At 37.1% G+C, this 17601-nt stretch overlaps 2 protein-coding genes across 2 annotated transcripts; both read left to right on the forward strand.

Moving 5' to 3' along the window:
• Positions 1-1181: 1181 nt before the first annotated feature.
• On the forward strand, positions 1182-5522 carry LOC148915481 (putative serine/threonine-protein kinase PBL21). Its single transcript, XM_089055778.1, has 7 exons — positions 1182-1693; positions 1804-1839; positions 2078-2241; positions 2511-2700; positions 3155-3546; positions 3707-4055; positions 5268-5522. The coding sequence occupies exons 1-6, from the start codon at positions 1615-1617 to the stop codon at positions 4013-4015; spliced, it is 1170 nt and encodes a 389-aa protein (XP_088911904.1). The 5' UTR covers positions 1182-1614; the 3' UTR covers positions 4016-4055; positions 5268-5522.
• Positions 5523-12196: 6674 nt separating this feature from the next.
• LOC103336671 (putative serine/threonine-protein kinase PIX13) lies at positions 12197-16656 on the forward strand. Its single transcript, XM_008239759.3, has 6 exons — positions 12197-12477; positions 12558-12970; positions 13327-13462; positions 13753-13886; positions 14002-14125; positions 16096-16656. Exons 1-6 carry the CDS (start codon positions 12426-12428, stop codon positions 16524-16526), a joined length of 1290 nt encoding a protein of 429 aa, XP_008237981.1. The 5' UTR covers positions 12197-12425; the 3' UTR covers positions 16527-16656.
• The last annotated feature ends 945 nt before the right edge of the window (positions 16657-17601 follow it).

The raw sequence follows: 17601 nt of genomic DNA on the forward strand, positions 1-17601 counted from the left end.
TTATTCAATTAAAACAGCCGTTGGTCCTAGCCATTGTTTGGTGGGCTTAATATGCATCAGAGATTGGATGTGGTTATTGGACACCACTCCATAATAAGACATGCTCCAAAACCCATCAGTAGACATGGGTTTTGAAGCCAGCTGAGTTGTCTTGCAACAGAGAGCACGCCTCTAGTTTGGTTTGTAGCCTTCTCTCTTATTCTTTCTCGATCTCTTCCCCTCTACCATATCTTCATTTTGATGCAACGACGCCGTTTCATAAACACTCATATCTCATCCTCCTCCCTACTTCATCAACCAGCTCAACACCAAGGCCCTAAGGAACTGCAACAACATCGACGTCGCACAAATCGTTGCAACTTCCAGTCGATCTGGCCAAGCTTTCGGCTCATTTGAAGGAGGCCTTGTTCTTGAGATTTAATGGGAAAGAGGCTTGTTTTTTAGAACTGATTTGAAGGAGGCCTTGTTTTTTGAGATTTAATTTGAAGGAGGCTTTCGACTAATCGTGATTCTTACTGGTAGATTAGTCAAATTGTCTTCATTATTATAATTTTTTTATAAATTTTGCTATTTTTACTCCAGTCTTACAATCTCAACTTGGTGTTTGTATCAAATTCCAATCAGTCCAGTTTATTATATCCAATTCAATCCGATCTAGCTTACCAACCGAAGCCTTTATTACAAAACAAAAAGAATTTAAATAAAATAATAAATTAGGCCCACATAATTTCAGGAGTAGCCCACGCGGTAGCAGAAATGGATGACGATACGTCATCGCACTGAGGCCTTTTTGCGTATAAAGAAGCAACGAATCGGAATCCAATGTCGGTCGGAGAAAAAGCGAGTCAGTTGAATCCGAAACTTGCTCAATGTCAGTGTCAACAACGGTAAATTGAACCAAACCACAAGGGCAACAACGTAATATCAAACCAGTAGCCAACCGGAACGTTTAAATGCGAGAAGAGAAATCGGAGTGATAACGATGGAGAGATAATACTCGGAAGAAACCATAAATGCAAAGTATTCAGAGCCCCAAAAACACAGCACAGGTTCATGGGACCCACGTCAGAAATTATTTATTAAAACTTATGAAAATTCAATTTCTTTTTGAAATAAAAATTAGAAATTGGAACCTAAAATCCAGTTGTTATTTTAGGCCACCGCTAAATGCGTTAGCTTGCAGCACAGAGCAGAGCTCACTCGTCAAAATTTAGCGTAAAAACCACTTTTCTTGCTGTACGCGTTGTCAAATTGATTTATTTTATCTCGTTTGTGCCCTCCATTTCCTTCCAAAAAAGCCAATTCGGCGAATTGATAGTTTTTTTTTTAATTTAATTTAATTGGGCAGTTTATTTAATGATTTGCTAATTTTGTCAATTTATTTGCGTATTTTGGTTGATATTAGTGGTTGGCATCTAAATCTAAAATCATATCCAGTTGGGTTTATATTTAGTGGGAATTTTTTGTTGTCGGGGGCGCGTAAAGGTTTCTCCTTCTGAATCTCTCCGGCTAGGGAGGAGAGAGAGGACAAAAGCTTATCTGTTTGTAGATGAGAGTTGGGGTTTTTGTTTTTTAGTTTTTGTATGATTAGTTATATACATGGAAGCTTAAGGTATGAGTTGCTTTAGTTGCTTCAGTCCTCGCCGGAAAGATGTCAGCAAGGTCGAAATTGATAATGGCACTCGATCCTCAGGTCTGTCAATTACTCTTTTTAAGTTTTAGTTTTTGACCCAATTGGAACTTCTTTTTTTTTTTTTTGGGTTTGATTTGTTGAATGTAAGTGTATTTTGGCCGAAATTGCAGGTAGTGGGAAAGGGAGAGGGCACTCTGATGATACTGGTAAGTACCCATTTCATGAAATTTAGAATTTTTCTGAATTGGAATTCTTTGTTTGGTGCAATTGTGATCCTAGTTTTGTGTAATTTGAGATTCAGCTGTTTACTCCACTCAGTTCTGATTTTTATGGTTGGAAATTTAACACACATCATATGAAATTTTGAACTTCAGCATATGTTTTTTTTTCCTGTGCTTGTGGAATTGAGTTGTGTAGGAGTTGAGTTACGTTATGTATGTGCAGAGAGTGGGAGGGGAAAAGGAAAGGGTGGTAACAACACGCAGCAAAGTGCTCGTAGTTTCACATTTCGCGAACTTGCAGCAGCCACGAAAGGCTTTAGGGAAGTGAATTTGATTGGGGAAGGAGGTTTTGGAAGGGTTTACAAAGGCCGGCTTGATGCAGGCCAGGTAAGTTGCAGGGCTTTTTCCAACGTTCGTATTACTGTTACTCCATTAATAGTTGTATGAAATTTTATAAGGAAACTGTTATGCACTGTGATATGTATTGCTGGTTATCAATGAAAGAAAAATGAATTATTTTAGAGAATTAATATATTTCCTTATATCCTTCATTAGATGGATGAAAACTTGAGCCGCCAGATGTTGTCCACGTATCATTTGTTGGACTATGTTGAATTCAATGTTTATGTGGTGCAGCTTTTGATTTCTATGACCAGGTTGTCGCAATTAAACAACTTAATCATGATGGTCTTCAAGGGTTTCAAGAATTCATTGTGGAGGTTCTCATGTTAAGCCTACTACACCATACTAATCTTGTCACATTGATTGGCTACTGTACTGACGGAGATCAAAGACTCTTAGTCTATGAGTACATGCCAAGGGGTAGTTTGGAAGATCATCTCTTTGGTAAGTATCTTGATGGTTAAGGACAGTACATTCTTATCCATTTTATAGTTTCTAATTGATTTTATTTTCCTTTATACAGTCCCTTGTGTCTATGGATAGCCTGGTTCTTTTTAGGTGCCCATAAAATGGCTGTATATTTATCACATTGGGAAAGTATGGGTGTTTCACATCAAAAATGTCGGTTGACAGGAATAGTGTAGAAAATTGAATTTTGGATCATTGAATTGGATTTCTATTTAACTTTTTATTTTTTGGTATGTTGGCTTTCTATTAATTTACGGAAGCGATATCTTAACTCAACTTCAGTAATACCTTTCCTGCTATTGAGGATGGCTTAAGGAAACATTGGATAACCTCTAAATACATCATATAATCTTTCTTTATCAGCCCCTTTTCTTTATTATTATATTTCCATTGTATTTGACCTAACAGATTCGGTGCTTTATGTTTTCAGATCTGAGTCCTGATCGAGAGCCGCTGAGTTGGGATACTCGTATTAAGATAGCTGTTGGTGCGGCACAGGGCCTTGAATATCTCCACTGCAAAGCTAACCCACCAGTTATCTATCGTGACTTGAAATCAGCAAATATACTGCTGGACGATCAATTCAATCCAAAGCTTTCAGACTTTGGGCTTGCTAAACTTGCACCTGTGGGTGACAAAACTCATGTTTCAACGAGAGTGATGGGAACGTACGGGTACTGTGCACCAGAATATGCCATGAGTGGAAAATTGACACTTAAATCTGATATTTATAGCTTTGGCGTGGTTATGTTGGAGCTGATTACTGGGAAGAAGGCAATTGACTGCTCTAAGAGGCCAGGAGAACAGAACCTAGTATCTTGGGTGAGTATCTTTCTATTTCCCTTTCTATCTTGCTTTCTCGACAGTCAGATTTTGAATTTCATATACCTTTGTGGAATTTCTAAAATTTCATATTGGAAACAATTTTTTTATGATTATTTCTTGATATCCTTTTCAAACACCTTTGTTTTCATAAATGCAGTCTCGTCCATTTTTGAAGGACCGGAGGAAGTTTGTTCAATTAGTTGATCCTCTGTTGCAAGGACGCTTCCCTGTTCGTTGTTTGCATCATGCTGTTGCCATTACTGCCATGTGTCTTCAAGAGCAACCAACTTTCCGTCCTCTTATAGGCGATATTGTTGTAGCACTTGAGTATTTGGCCTCACAGAGCTACAAACCAGACCTTCGTAAGGCTGGGGTGCATAGTCCCTCTTCATCATCACCTTCACAGCAGAACAGGAATTTTTTCTCTCCGGAGTCAGATTGCAGAACGAGTAAAACTTTTGCTTAAAAGTTATTTGGGACAACCTGCTGCCTGTACTCTGATAGATGTAAGGCAAATCACATTTTGGAAAAAATTTGGCTTTATTTGCTTACACATGTTTTTCCATAATTAGAGAAACAGAATAGTCATTATTACTGTTTGGTAAAGCATATATGATGTTGCTTTGCATGCATAAATTTTTCTAAACCCGGAAAAAACATTTAAAGAAGGAAAAAGGTTCTCATATCTTTGTTTTCCACATTGTGGTTGATGTTTTAATTGGTTCGTCAACTTCACCTGCGTAAACCATTAGCATAGGTTATTGAGTAGCATGAGAGGATCCTACTGTAATCTTTTTGTCCTCTATCTGGTGTTAGCAGCTACTCTATGATCCTCCATTGAAAGGAGATTTCAAGCCCTCTCAGATCATTTGAATTCTGTCACTGGGTTTTATTCCTTATTGCCAAAAGTAAAGAGCATGGAAGTATCGTATCAACTTCTTTTTCTTTAGATAAGAGCCGTATCGTTTTGATTTGTCCCAGAAGCAGCTCTGTTATTCATTTGTACATGTATATATTTTTGTCTGGGGTTCAATTCTGAAGGACCTTGCCCTTCTTATGTTATAGCTATCTGAAGGAACTTTGTCCCAAGCAATGGATATTGTTTCACTCGTTTAGTATTGAGTGCAAAAATACTGTACTGATCAGGCCTGTGGTTTGCTCCCACATTGTCTGGGGTTCAATTCTTCAATGTAACTAATTAGCTGTTTTCTAGAGTTTCCTTCATTGTAGGATTCCACACACACCCCACTCCCCACCCGCTGTGCCCAGTTTCAAGTCCGAGTTCAAAAAAAAAAAATGATATTTTTTGCTGCATGCATAATTTCTTTATTTACTTGGCTTGTATCGTGTTGTCCGAGCATTGTTTAAGATTTCTTGATTCCTGAGTGAAGGGGAAGCAGATTGTTTGATAGTCCCTGATCATAAATGCATCAACTTATGTTGTCTGGCGAACATGCTCTTTTGGATTTCCCAAATGCAAGTTTGATGTCTCATGTTGTGCTGTGATTCAATGCAACAGCAACATTTATAATGACAGTTCATCATCGCTTTCCTTTCCATTTGTTCGTTTTTTTTATTTGCAGCTATTGTAATTTGTGTTGTGTATTGTAAATGGCAATGTTTTAGACATTGGTCTGTGTGTAAATGACTGATTAGGAAAGTTATTGATAATTTTTCCATACTAGCTGTTGTAACGTGCTCCAAATGTGTGCTTTCAGGTGCCTGCCCTTGTCAAATTCAGAAGAAAAAGAAAAGCCCTGAAGACCAATGTAATATACACACGTGAAGAATTGGTATAGAAATGTGCACAAGTATGTATATATATTTGGGTTTGGACATGTAGCATTTTGGTAAATTAAAATTCAGGTTCTTTTAGTTGTGATTTAGAGGTCATAAACTGTCTTCTATTGGTGCCAAAGCTTGTCTCTGTTTCGTCAAAGGAGGAAGAGTTTTGTGTTAGATCAAAAAACAAATAACTGCATCCTTTACCCTACAAGTTAACTGAATGGAAAAACGAGACTTGGAGGTTTCGGTTCTTTTGAACCCAGAACCTCTTGCTTTCAGAGCTTTGTAACCATGTTAGACCACCATTGAATCTCGAAAGCTTAAGTTAGTAACCGTTGAGTTAACAATGTATATCAACCGTTTCCAAAGAGAAGGAAATGAAGTTAATTCCGGACTTTGATTCTTATTTTCTTGCTATCTCCGATCATCATGAAATTGATGTGCTTGTCAATATAGATTGTGAAAAAGGTAACCATTGCCGTTGGACTAACAGGACAAACATGGATTTTTCTTATAAAAATTAATATATGACATTCCCTATGCTATCCGTTAGAGGAATGTTACTGTGAGTCGCCTGTGAGAGTAGATGAAATCTGACTGACCGTTGTTGTTTATAAAGTTATTCATTCATGACAATAGTTTGCTGATACTAGTGATGTTTGGCTATTCTTCTTCTTCCAGAACATCTCTAATGATCTGGAGACTTTTAGGCATTACAGTGATTAACACCTGCCTGAAGGTTTTAAGCATAAAGCTAAAGCTTCACCTACAGAACCACATGGTTTTCTGGAAACATGTAGTAGTGTAAGTAAATAACGTGTATTGGTGTTGATAAACCGTACATAAGCAAAAATACTGATGTAAAACGAAAATATCACTGTTTTGCTATGTCCGACTAACCATCATTACGCAAGTTTTTCTGCTACATTGCAGGATATACCAATTTATGCACAAATTTTTCTGCCGGTAACAGGATGTACCAATTTATGTTTCCAAGAACAACAGAACCAAACAGAGAAAAGCACTTTTGTCTGCAATCACGAAATTCATGGGACAATACCAATGTTACTTTACAGGTGTTTTCCCCTAATTTATCGTTTTGTCTTTGTCTGTTGTTTTTCGTTTTGGCAGGGCCCACATTAGAAATATACGCAACAAGGTGTTGAAAGTGAAAATAGATAATTTGTCTCCAGCCGTGAATAAGGTTGTTGTTTCTCCACTAAGAAGTTGGTGAATGCGTTTTGTCTGGCCAAAATGTATGTAGACTAAGAAACATGTCTACTTTTCCAAATGGTATCAGAAACTTTATTGACATCCACTAAAAAAGTTTATCATTTACGTATTGTTTTTTATTAAAGATTAATGGCAATCTGCAGACCGGGTCAACGTTAGAAAAAGAAAACGTCATGCATGACTAATTCACTTCAAGACCCACACTAATATTTTTTTTTTCAAGAAGATTCTATGGAATTTCGTGCGTTGAGATCTTTTTCTGCTTCCGATCCCAAAAAAAAAAACAAAGAAGAAAGAATTTCTCTCTCTCTCTCTTGTACAGGTGGGCCGTCAATCCCAATCATCATTATTCACCAAGAAAACCCGAAAGAAATCCAGGTACAATTTGAATGACTACTGAGGCGCATGCTCTTCGGATCCAGCAAGATTGCAGGCCATCTTTCTTATATCATGTGTTTTGCGAGGTCAATCCAGTGACTGATAGATTACTTTATTTTTCTTTGTTGGTATTTCAGAGGTCTGCATGGTTCGGAGAATCACCCGATATTGTAACAGGTGTTGAAACATGGATCCAGATTTTTCCGCTGTCGAAAGATAATTGATTGCATTTTTTATAAATAATTTCTTCTAGAAGACAAAACGCTTTTTTGTTTTTTACGTCGAGAAGACAAGAACCAGTTGGCTGCTACCTTTCTATTAGTTTATTAGTTTACTCCTATATGGTTCAGTCCAAAAGGCCCAACGCCATCAGGCTGCTACTTTTTATTACTTTTCCAGTGATACGTTCACACTATAATTTTTGGCCGGCAGAGAATGTTGTTCTTTTATAAGGTTTTTTTTTTTGGGTACAAAGAAGAGAAGAAGATTCAAACTATAAGTTATGAGTTAGTATGAAATTGTGTTGGCATGTCCTAGAACTTTGTATTAGTCTGGAAGTGTCAATTAGCTTTAAGGTTGAAACAAAATTAATGTCTCTGATTTCCAGAAACTGCAAGATTGAAACATTTCAGCAATCCCCGAATTCTATAATTGTGACTTAACACGTATGAGTTATTTGATCTAAAGAGTAAGACATGTCATTTTTCATGCATTCACATTGGAAACGTTTTTTTTTTTTTTATTTATAAAAGTCTGATATGATTTTATTTCATTGATTTGCTTTCCTTTTTCTTCACTTCCTATCAAGCCTCTTCTTTTGAGTCAAGTCTTGAGTGCTGCAAATCAAGTAACTATCAGATACTCTATTAAAAATTAATTGTGATATTCTTGAAACTTGCTTCAATAATATCAAGGGTCTTTAAAGAGTAATATTGTGACAAAAACCTTCTTGCTTTGGCTCATACCTTTTTCTCTTCTTCTTTTTTTAATGCGGAAAGAGGAAAACTACAAGCATAAAACCACGAGGGCACGCATGCCCCAATAGGTTGAAAAAGAAAGGGAATAAACAGTTCAGAGGCAGCCCCGACTCCCAAAGCTTGGAAGGATTTAGCCCATGGCCCATGCTAGCAACAGCATCAGCCGTGAATTTAGCCTCACGGAAGACATGACTGAAAGAGCAAGAATTACAAAAGGAGCTGATAAGCACTATATCTTTAATCAATATATTGATACTCCACGGGGCCAAGGCTTTCTGATTAACGCAATCAATAATAAGCTTAGAATCTCCTTCAACAAGAACTTTTATGCCACCCTCTATGAGTTGCATACGCAAGGCCATCCCGTAAAGTAGTACATTCTGCCACAGAAATGGTATTGTCACCAATGTTCTTAGCAATAGCCAATAAAACATGACCATCAGAATCTCGAATAACAAAACCAGTAGCCATTGAACCATTCCGGATAGAACCATCAAAGTTCAATTTGACCCATCCACTTTGGGGGTGGTTTCCATTTAATATGAATAGGTGTTTTAAGCCCCTCCACATCCTTGAAATTTTGGTGCCAATAGTCCAAACCAACCTGCCGAGCCACAATAAGCACACGAACATGATATGGGTTGATGTCTTTGAAAATCATATTATTCCTAGATTCCCAGATCTGCCAACATAACAGCAAAGCTTTGGATAGGATGTCAGGGCCTCTAGAGGTAGTAGTAGAAGTGAGTGTACCCAACCAGGTGAGAAAGTCAAAATTTGGAGAAGAAAGCGCAGGGACCAGGTTGGTACAACTCCAAACACTTTGAGCAAAGGGACATGTTGAGAAGAGGTGATTAATGGTTTCCCTGTGAGAATTACATAGGGGCACTCAGGGTTAATCTGGGGGAGAAAGCGATGTAAATGGTTTCGAACTTGAAGCCTTTTCCTGATAAGTAACCATGAAATTTTTTTGACTTTAGGGGGAATAGTGAGACCTCACATTTTCTTAAAAGAGCTGCTTGAGGGTGATAAGAAACATCCTGCACTTGCACATTATAAGCACTTTTAATAGAAAAAGTTTCATTAGGGTTAGGGCCCCAAATTAATTGATCTTCCAGAAGGGTTAAAGGAAGAAGGATAGAAATAATTTTGTCTATGATATCCTCATCAACAACTTCTTAGAGCTTGCTTGCATTCCAATGTTGAGCAATTAAAAAATTAGCAACAACCAAATTAAGATTAAGAGAGATTCGTTGGGTAATAGGAATTAGATCAATGAGGGGGAAAGGAAAAACCCAATGGGCAGTCCAAAAAGGAATGGACTTACCATTTCCCACAATCCACCTGATTCCCATGTTAAGAACAGTTCTTGCATCTAAAATTGCTTGCCACGCTGAGAACTGAGAGGACTTCTTTTATTGAGAGCTAAAAAAATTTCTTTTTGCAAATATTTGATTCTGACAACTTGCCAACTCAAGATCTAATCTCAGTAGCATTCTAAAATGGCTTTATGTTGAATTTGCAGAATGCTACTGAGATTAGATCTTGAGTTGGCTGCAACATTGTTAGAGAAATACGCAGTCGACTTATGTAAATTAACTTTCTAACCAGACACTTCAGAGAAAGAGAGTAGCAACTTATTAATGTTTCTAGCAGCCATGGTGGTGGCTTTGGCAAAAATTAAATAGTCATCCACAAAAACTAGATTAGAAATACAAAAATCTCTTGGCGAGGACAATAAGCCCATATTGGACTTGGACGAAGAGGCTAAAAAATTGCAGTACTTGATAAAAGGCTCCATGCATAAGATAAAAATATAAGGGGAGAGGGGGTCTCCTTGTCTAATACCCCTAGAAGGGGTGAAGTAGCCATGAGGGGAGCCATTAACAAGAATAGAAAACGAGGTGCTAGTGATAATGCATATGTCGTGGACGTGGCATCTTTTATGGGGATTTCTCGCACTTTCAATGTCGCTGACTTGTTTGAGTTTCATTTGGATGATGAGCTGCTGTATCCAGATGATAACTGGGGGATGAGTTCTTTCCAAGAAAGGAAGACTAGCATAGGGCTGGAAGAGGACGTTAGGAGGCTTCACAATAACATTTAGTTATTTTACTTATCTTAGTTATTTTAATTATTGTTCGCGCTAAATCTGAACAGATAAGAGTTTAGGCTAACTTACAAGTATGCTGATGGTTGAGGATTGTAGTGACCTTCTTCCGTGATGTCCGAAGGTTTGAGCAGGGGCATGATCCGAATTGAGGAGGGGATACCGGTGTGGTACCTACCGAAGGCACTCCGATACCAAAGTTAATAACTAAGAGCGATTCTATTGACAGTGGAAGCACTAGTCAAGTCAGAAAGTCTTACCACTTGGCTGGGCCAAGGGGCTCTATTTATAGAGAGCATATGTGATGCTCTTAGCACTTAGTTTCGATGTGGGATTCGTGGGAGTGTCTTCGGAGATCGACATGTGCTCGGCGAGTTCCGGCAGAAGTTACGAGGTAATCGGCGAAATGGATTGACGTGATGGTTAGTTGCTCGGCAGACCATGCGAAGGTTAGCGAATGGGTGATGGTGCGTAATCGACCCCCGAATCGGTACAGCGTGCGAACGCACATTCGGTATGGCCCGGTTGAGCTGGTCTCGGCTTTGAGGGTGTTCCAGGTGTCACGACGTGAGTGGGTGGTCAGATATGGTACAAACAATTATTTTAATAGTTCTTTCATTAAGCCACAAATCATTGATATATATCTTTTATTGCATACAAATTATGAGTATGCAAAGTACTTCTTCATGTTAAGAACTACATTGTTAAGAACGACATGAAAAAAAAAAAGTGACACGACAAAATAAAAGGAATGAAATTTTTTTAAATACCCTAATATGTTTCTCATTTTAACATTTCTTTTGTTTATCCAACTTTGTTGTTGTTCATTAACTAAGGATCATTCTTCTTTACATTAGTAAATTGTATGGTATTACATTTAATTACATGTTATCATAACATGGATGAGCTTCTGATTCGGCAGGGTTGAACTGAGCCTAATTTGACTTAAATGAGCTGAACCGTAGATCGGGCCAGAATTTCAAATCCTGAGCCTAGGCCTTATTCAACCCAAAAGCAAACCGAGCTGATAGAGCCTAAGCTATGAATCGAGCTAGGCTTTGGCCCATCGGGCATGAGCCAGCCCACTTCAACCCACAGGCCAATGGTGAAATGTGCCTAACCCCTAAGCCCTATCCTCATATCTCGCTAACAACCCTTATTTTGAAGTTGTCTCTTTTCAGTCTTAGAGCATCCACAATGAACTCCCTAAACCATCTCTTTAGACAAATTTTAGGGAGGAATTTGAAAAATACAACTTTAACAATGCTCCTTATCCATCTCCTAAAATAGGGAGACTTCTAGAAGCTCCTAAATTTGAGAAGAGAGAAAGAATTCCTAGTGGCTTCCGATAATTTAATGCTTCTTTATTTTATGAGTATTTTAAACCTTTAATTAATGCTAACTATTTTTTTTATAGAGATTGACTAATTAAAAAAAATAAATAAATAAAGTTATAGCATATATGACTCCCTAAACTAGGGAGTATCATTGGAGTTCAAATTGTATATAGAGCTCCTAAAATAATTTGTGTGTATTTTTAGCTAAATTTTAACGAAAAAATATAGGGAGGATGATTGGTAATTGTGGAAGAAAATATAATGGATAACACTTACCACATTTTTATCCTACATTTTTATACCATATGATGTAGTATGTCCATATCATATGCCACATCAATTAAATGAATGAAGTGTATTTTAATAAATAAAATTAGAAAAAAAGAAACTAGTATTTTACATGATATAATATGTACATATCAGTTGCCACATCATATGGTATGAAAATGTGATATAAAAAATATGGTAAAACTAGTATTATTCATAAGGAATTAAGTCGCTTGAATTGAATTGTTGAGCTTATCATGAAATTGGATTATCACATTCCCATTGTTGAATGAGCCCTACAATGGGCCCCACCGCCGAAGAAATTCACGCATGGTAGTGTTTCGTCTATGTGACGCTGCCATTGACCTGCCTTTGTATTCCACTACCTGTTTATTATATTTTTGTCTTAATTCGTTAACCTGCGCTTTCAGTCCACTTATTGTTTCTCCTTTCTATTAATTTAGCACAAATGTTGGGCAAGAAAAGAGTATATTGATTAAGATGTGGGAATAAGAGAGTAAGCGACACAAACACAAAAAATACTATAAGTGTCTGTGAGTACAAGTCCAAAGCAAAAAAAGTCTCATAGTCATATCCATACAAACTAGCTAGCAAGTTTTCTCTTCCTTGGCTATTTCTTTGTTGCTTCTCCCTCCCTTTCCAGGAACTTGACACACCCAGAAGACCACAGATATATCTGGATATCTAAATAGCAAGCTAACCAACTTCAAGTTATCAACCTCACATCAGACAGAGGGAGAGTGATCATCGATCGATCCGTCGATCGCCATGGGAAATTGTTATGCAGCTCCTGTGACTAACCATAGCCCGTCTACCTCAGGTATATATATTTACATAGCCCTCTTGATTGATGCCTTTAATTGATCAATTAATTAATTGTGTGTATACATATATATGCAGCAACATTTAGAAACAATAGCAAGCAAAATGGATTGGCAGGAATCAAAAAGGCTGCCGGGAATAGTAGTGGCAAAACAAGTAGTGGAATAACCCCAAAAAATGCTAGCAAGGCATTAGGCAAAGGCAACAGCAATAATAATATTGAAGAAAAAAGTGCAGCTCCTGATGCAGCAGCTCCAAGGGAAAGTGTGGAAACTGAGGTACCAAAGTTGAAAGAGTTTAGTTTAGCTGAGCTGAAGAAGTGCACTCGAGATTTCAGACCAGACACAATACTGGGTGAGGGAGGTTTCGGTAGGGTTTTCAAGGGATGGGTAAACGAGGACACCTATGCTCCGTCCCGGGTCGGCATCGGCATGGCCGTTGCCGTCAAGAAGTCCAACCCCGATAGCTATCAAGGCCTCCAAGAATGGCAGGCAAGTTTTTATTAATTAATTTATTTCATTAGGGATGATGATGATAATATGGATACATATTTTATATAAAGCTATATATATATATATATATTTGGCTACTAGCTAGGGTTAATTTGGCCGGCCAAGGAAAACTAAGCAGTACATGGGAGTTTATTTTCTTTTTCTCTTGACCATTATAAAATAACACAAGGCCATAATAATTGACTCAAGAAGTCAATGTTGTTGACTAGTATAAAACCCTAGCTAATATATATTAGTTCATCGAGCGCGTATTACTTCAATGATTGCATGCTTTAATTTTAAGGTAGCAAATGGGTCATGATTAACATTGTGCATTGGTGTGGTGTGGTGTGCAGGCGGAGGTGAATTTCTTGGGGAAGTATCGTCATCCAAACCTTGTTAGGCTGCTGGGATATTGCTGCGAAGAAAATCAATTCCTTCTTGTTTATGAATATATGCAAAAGGGAAGCTTGGAAAACCACCTTTTCAGAAGTAAGTAATGGCCTTAACTTGTATATCAAATGTCTCAGGCTCGAATCCCCACAACATCATAGTTGTGTTGTGTGTATGAGAAATCCATTTCTCCTTTTGTTTAAACTATCTGTTCTACTTTAAATGTAAAAAAAAAAAAAAAGAATAATAACATTAATTTAATTCAACACACGTTGCACATGGGCATGCAAGCTTTTCTTCTATTGCATTTTCATTTGGAAAGTAAAAAAAATTGCTAGTATTAATAATAACACAATTTTGCTTTTTTTGTTGATGCATGAATTCTGCAGAAGGTCAAGAACCACTCGGATGGGAATTAAGACTTAAGATAGCAATTGGAGCTGCACGAGGTCTTGCTTTTTTGCACACCTCAGAAAAAGTCATCTACCGTGACTTTAAGGCTTCCAATATTTTGCTGGATCCGGTACCCACTCTTTGTCATACTTCGTTTTTAATTTAATTTAATTTTTGTTACTTTTGTTTTGGTTGATTATTGATTTTTTTTTTTCTCTTTCTTGTTGGGAATTATTCAAAACTAGGCCTACAATGCAAAACTTTCAGATTTTGGACTGGCAAAGGTGGGCCCAATAAATGGCAACTCCCACGTAACCACACGCATTATAGGAACTTATGGATATGCAGCTCCGGAATATGTCGCAACTGGTAATATCATAACTTCTTCCGTAAACTTTCTTAACCATTTGAGTTATAAGTTTTTTTCGAAGGAAAAGCTAGTATAAGTTTTACTTCAAAATTTTCCTAACTAGCAATAAGGCAGTCACTTTTATTACCAGACCAAGATTTACTCAATCTATTGGAGAGAGGTGGAGAGAGGTCTCAATTGACTTTCATTTTGCAAACTTCACGTTTTTTTCCCTACTTCCTTGATTCAATGGGAAAAGGAAACTCTATGTCGGCTTTGTCTTGGTCAACAATAGACGCTTTCCACACGAATACATTCAGACTTTAGGGATCACCTGATCTTATGGGTTAAGCAAGTCTTCTATTCTATTGCTGCTGGCCAAGTAAAAGTATTCAATTTTGTGACTTGACTTTCAAATGATTTTTAGTTGTACGAAAATGTCATGAAACTGTCAACATTCACTCTCTTACTTTGACAATTTTCACACGAAAACCTTATCTATATGGGGCCGGTTTTGTGCACAAGGCAGCATGGTTGCCTGCCTATCCCAAATTTTTTTAAAAATAAAAATTACCTACATACGTCATAACTCGCTCTCTCTCTCTCTCTCTTCTTGGGTGAGCAACAACATCTTCTTATTCTCATCGTCAATAAAAAGTATTATTCTCATTCTCTCTTCTTTTATATATAATTATAGTTTTAATTTAAAGTCGAGTATTCTCGGGATTAACATTAGGGATGAATTATAATTTGGGGATTTTGTTAAAATTAATTAAGGTTTTGATTTTAGTAATTTTGTTGAGATATTTAATTTGTTGGTTTTTTTTATTATTATTTAAATTCTTTCTATATAAAAAAATATTGGTATGTATAGAGATGCATTTTAAGGTAAGGTTTATTACTTCCCCTGTGTATCTTTTATGTTTATTAATGAAATTCACTCATTCTGTTGAGTTTAATATGTAAGTTTTCCCCATCTAACTTTCGAATCTTGAATCCGCCATATGATATGGTGTCTTGTCCACCATTACAAAATTCACCCAACTTCCTAATATGTTAATCCAAATTCATACCTATTTCTACTCTTAAACTTATTTATTTTCAACAATTTTTAGATTAAAATAATCCAAATTCAAACTTCTTGGTAATATGTGTGTGTATATATATATATATATATATATATATAAAGAGAGGAATGTGGGTGTAGTAGGGAGATATATATATATATATATATATATATATATGGGGTGGAGTTATTTTTGTAATTCAGTAAATTCGTTTATTTATTTATTATTATACCCTCATTATTTTAGATTGTATGGTATTCTAATTTTTTTTTTTTAAACATGGGCATTCTCGAAGTTTTTGAATGTTTTATTTTTATACAAAAGGCATGCTGCTTTTATATATGTAGATATAGATTAAAATCTCTCTCAAGTAGTTGGGCACGATATACTTCAACGTTAGGTATTGTACCTTAGTGGTTGATCGAAAACGAATAAATTGACTTTTGTTTCCTTCTTGCCCCATGTCAACCCGAAATTCTACGTACGTCAAGACTTTTTAAGTAACTATTTTTTACAGAACTTTTCTTGGTCCCGAAATATGCGACAAGGAATAATTTCATCCATATGCATAATTAAGATAGGAAATTAAGAAAAGAGATCATCTTCCTTAGTGTGCCTAACCAAATCTCATCACGCCCTCTTGCAAATAAAGGCTAATTATCAATTTTAATTTATCAGAGGCTGATTATAATTTAACAGCATGGAATGCCTATTGCCCTTATATTGCTTAATATTGTGTCTTTGGTGTAGTTATTTTCTCTAATATTTGTCCTAATTATTTTTCATCAAATCTTTCACGTGGTTTTTGGTTGTTGTCATTATCTCCGCTGTATACTCTTATAATGTTTGTTTAATAAAGCATTTTTCCCTAACAACAACAAAATTTTAATTATTTTAACTAACACTTGCATGAAAATTGTCAGGTCACTTGTACGTAAAAAGCGACGTGTACGGTTTTGGTGTGGTATTATTGGAGATGCTAACAGGCTTAAGAGCCCTTGACAACAATCGACCCTCTCGTGAGCACAGTTTGGTGGATTGGTTAAGGCCTTCTCTTCACAAGAAGAAGGAGCTAAAGAAAATAATGGATCCAGGGCTCGGAGATCAATACCCATTAAAAGCTGCCTGCCAAGCAGCCGAGCTCATTCTAAAATGCCTAGAATCTGATCCCAAAAACAGACCCTCCATGGAGGAAGTTCTCGTAACTCTAGAAAAGATAAATGCCATTAAGGAAAAGCCAAAAACTGCAAAACCCAATGGCAGAGGACGGCCAGATGTACGTTCATCACCATCACCCCATCATTATAACCATCATCTTCATAGGTCTCCAAACTTTGGTCCACGAGGAATGTAGTGCCAGTGCCAAGTCCAAATTTGTATCTTGTAATAAACTTGTATTTTTATTTTTTCTTTCTGGGGACTTTGTATATGGACCTGTGGACATTGAAATTTTGGCGAAAAAAAAATTCACTATTTTTTGTCAACGGTAGGAAATTCAAGATTTGACTAGTCAAAGTTAACCCATACAACTCTTGGATCTCACATAAAATACACGTGGCGCATGACTCACAAAGACAAAGATGAGTGCTGGAGATGACAGATGTCAACATCTTAGAGCTCCATCAACAAATTAAATTATTTGCCAAAAATGTCATAACAATTGCCCCTTTGTTAGGCCATATAGGTCCGGCCTGGCCCAGTCCATTCAACTCAAGGCCCCGTTATTGGGTAGGATGTAGGCCGACCTCTCTTAGCTGGCCCAGTCCGGCCCATTTTACAGGCCTAGTTTCCCCGGGTGATTTTGTTTTTGGACAGTTCATTTGGACTCGAAGATGAGGATTAGGAGGGTTATCCAAATTTAATCACTCGCACCTTGCGCCACACGGATCACCGACCCTTTCCACTTCCCACTTCCCACAGGCGGATTATCTCTCAACTAAATCCAATCCAACCTCGCAGAGGCAGAGCAGCAATGGCGGCCATAAGCTCTGTTGTAGGAACTGGAAGCGTGCCCCAAATCCAAAATCGTAGTGGCCTTGCCCCTTTCACCCCTTTACATATTTCCTTATTTTCTCCAACCAGGTATTTTCTTCTTTCTAATTTCAACTTATTAATTCTGTCCTCCTTAGAACAAGTATGATGCTTTTAAGAAGTTTTCTTGTTTTTGATTTTGAATTTCATTTGGTTTGGGCTAGCAAGCCAAGCCAAGTTTGTTACGTTCAGCAAAACCAAATCCCTTGTACATGTTAGATTGTTTGGAATGAACATTATGCTTTTGTTCCACCCCGGTTGGCTAATCGAACCCAGAAAAGAAAAAAAATTTGAGGCGAAGTTAGTTGGTAGCAATGATCACACACCTGCACTGCACTTTGTTAAAAAGCTCCTAAACGATTATGAATATGCCAAGTTTGGGTTCTCCTTTGAAAATC

Source organism: Prunus mume, linkage group LG7, assembly GCF_029339155.1.
Source record: "Prunus mume cultivar Tortuosa linkage group LG7, ASM2933915v1, whole genome shotgun sequence".
NCBI lineage: Eukaryota > Viridiplantae > Streptophyta > Magnoliopsida > Rosales > Rosaceae > Prunus > Prunus mume.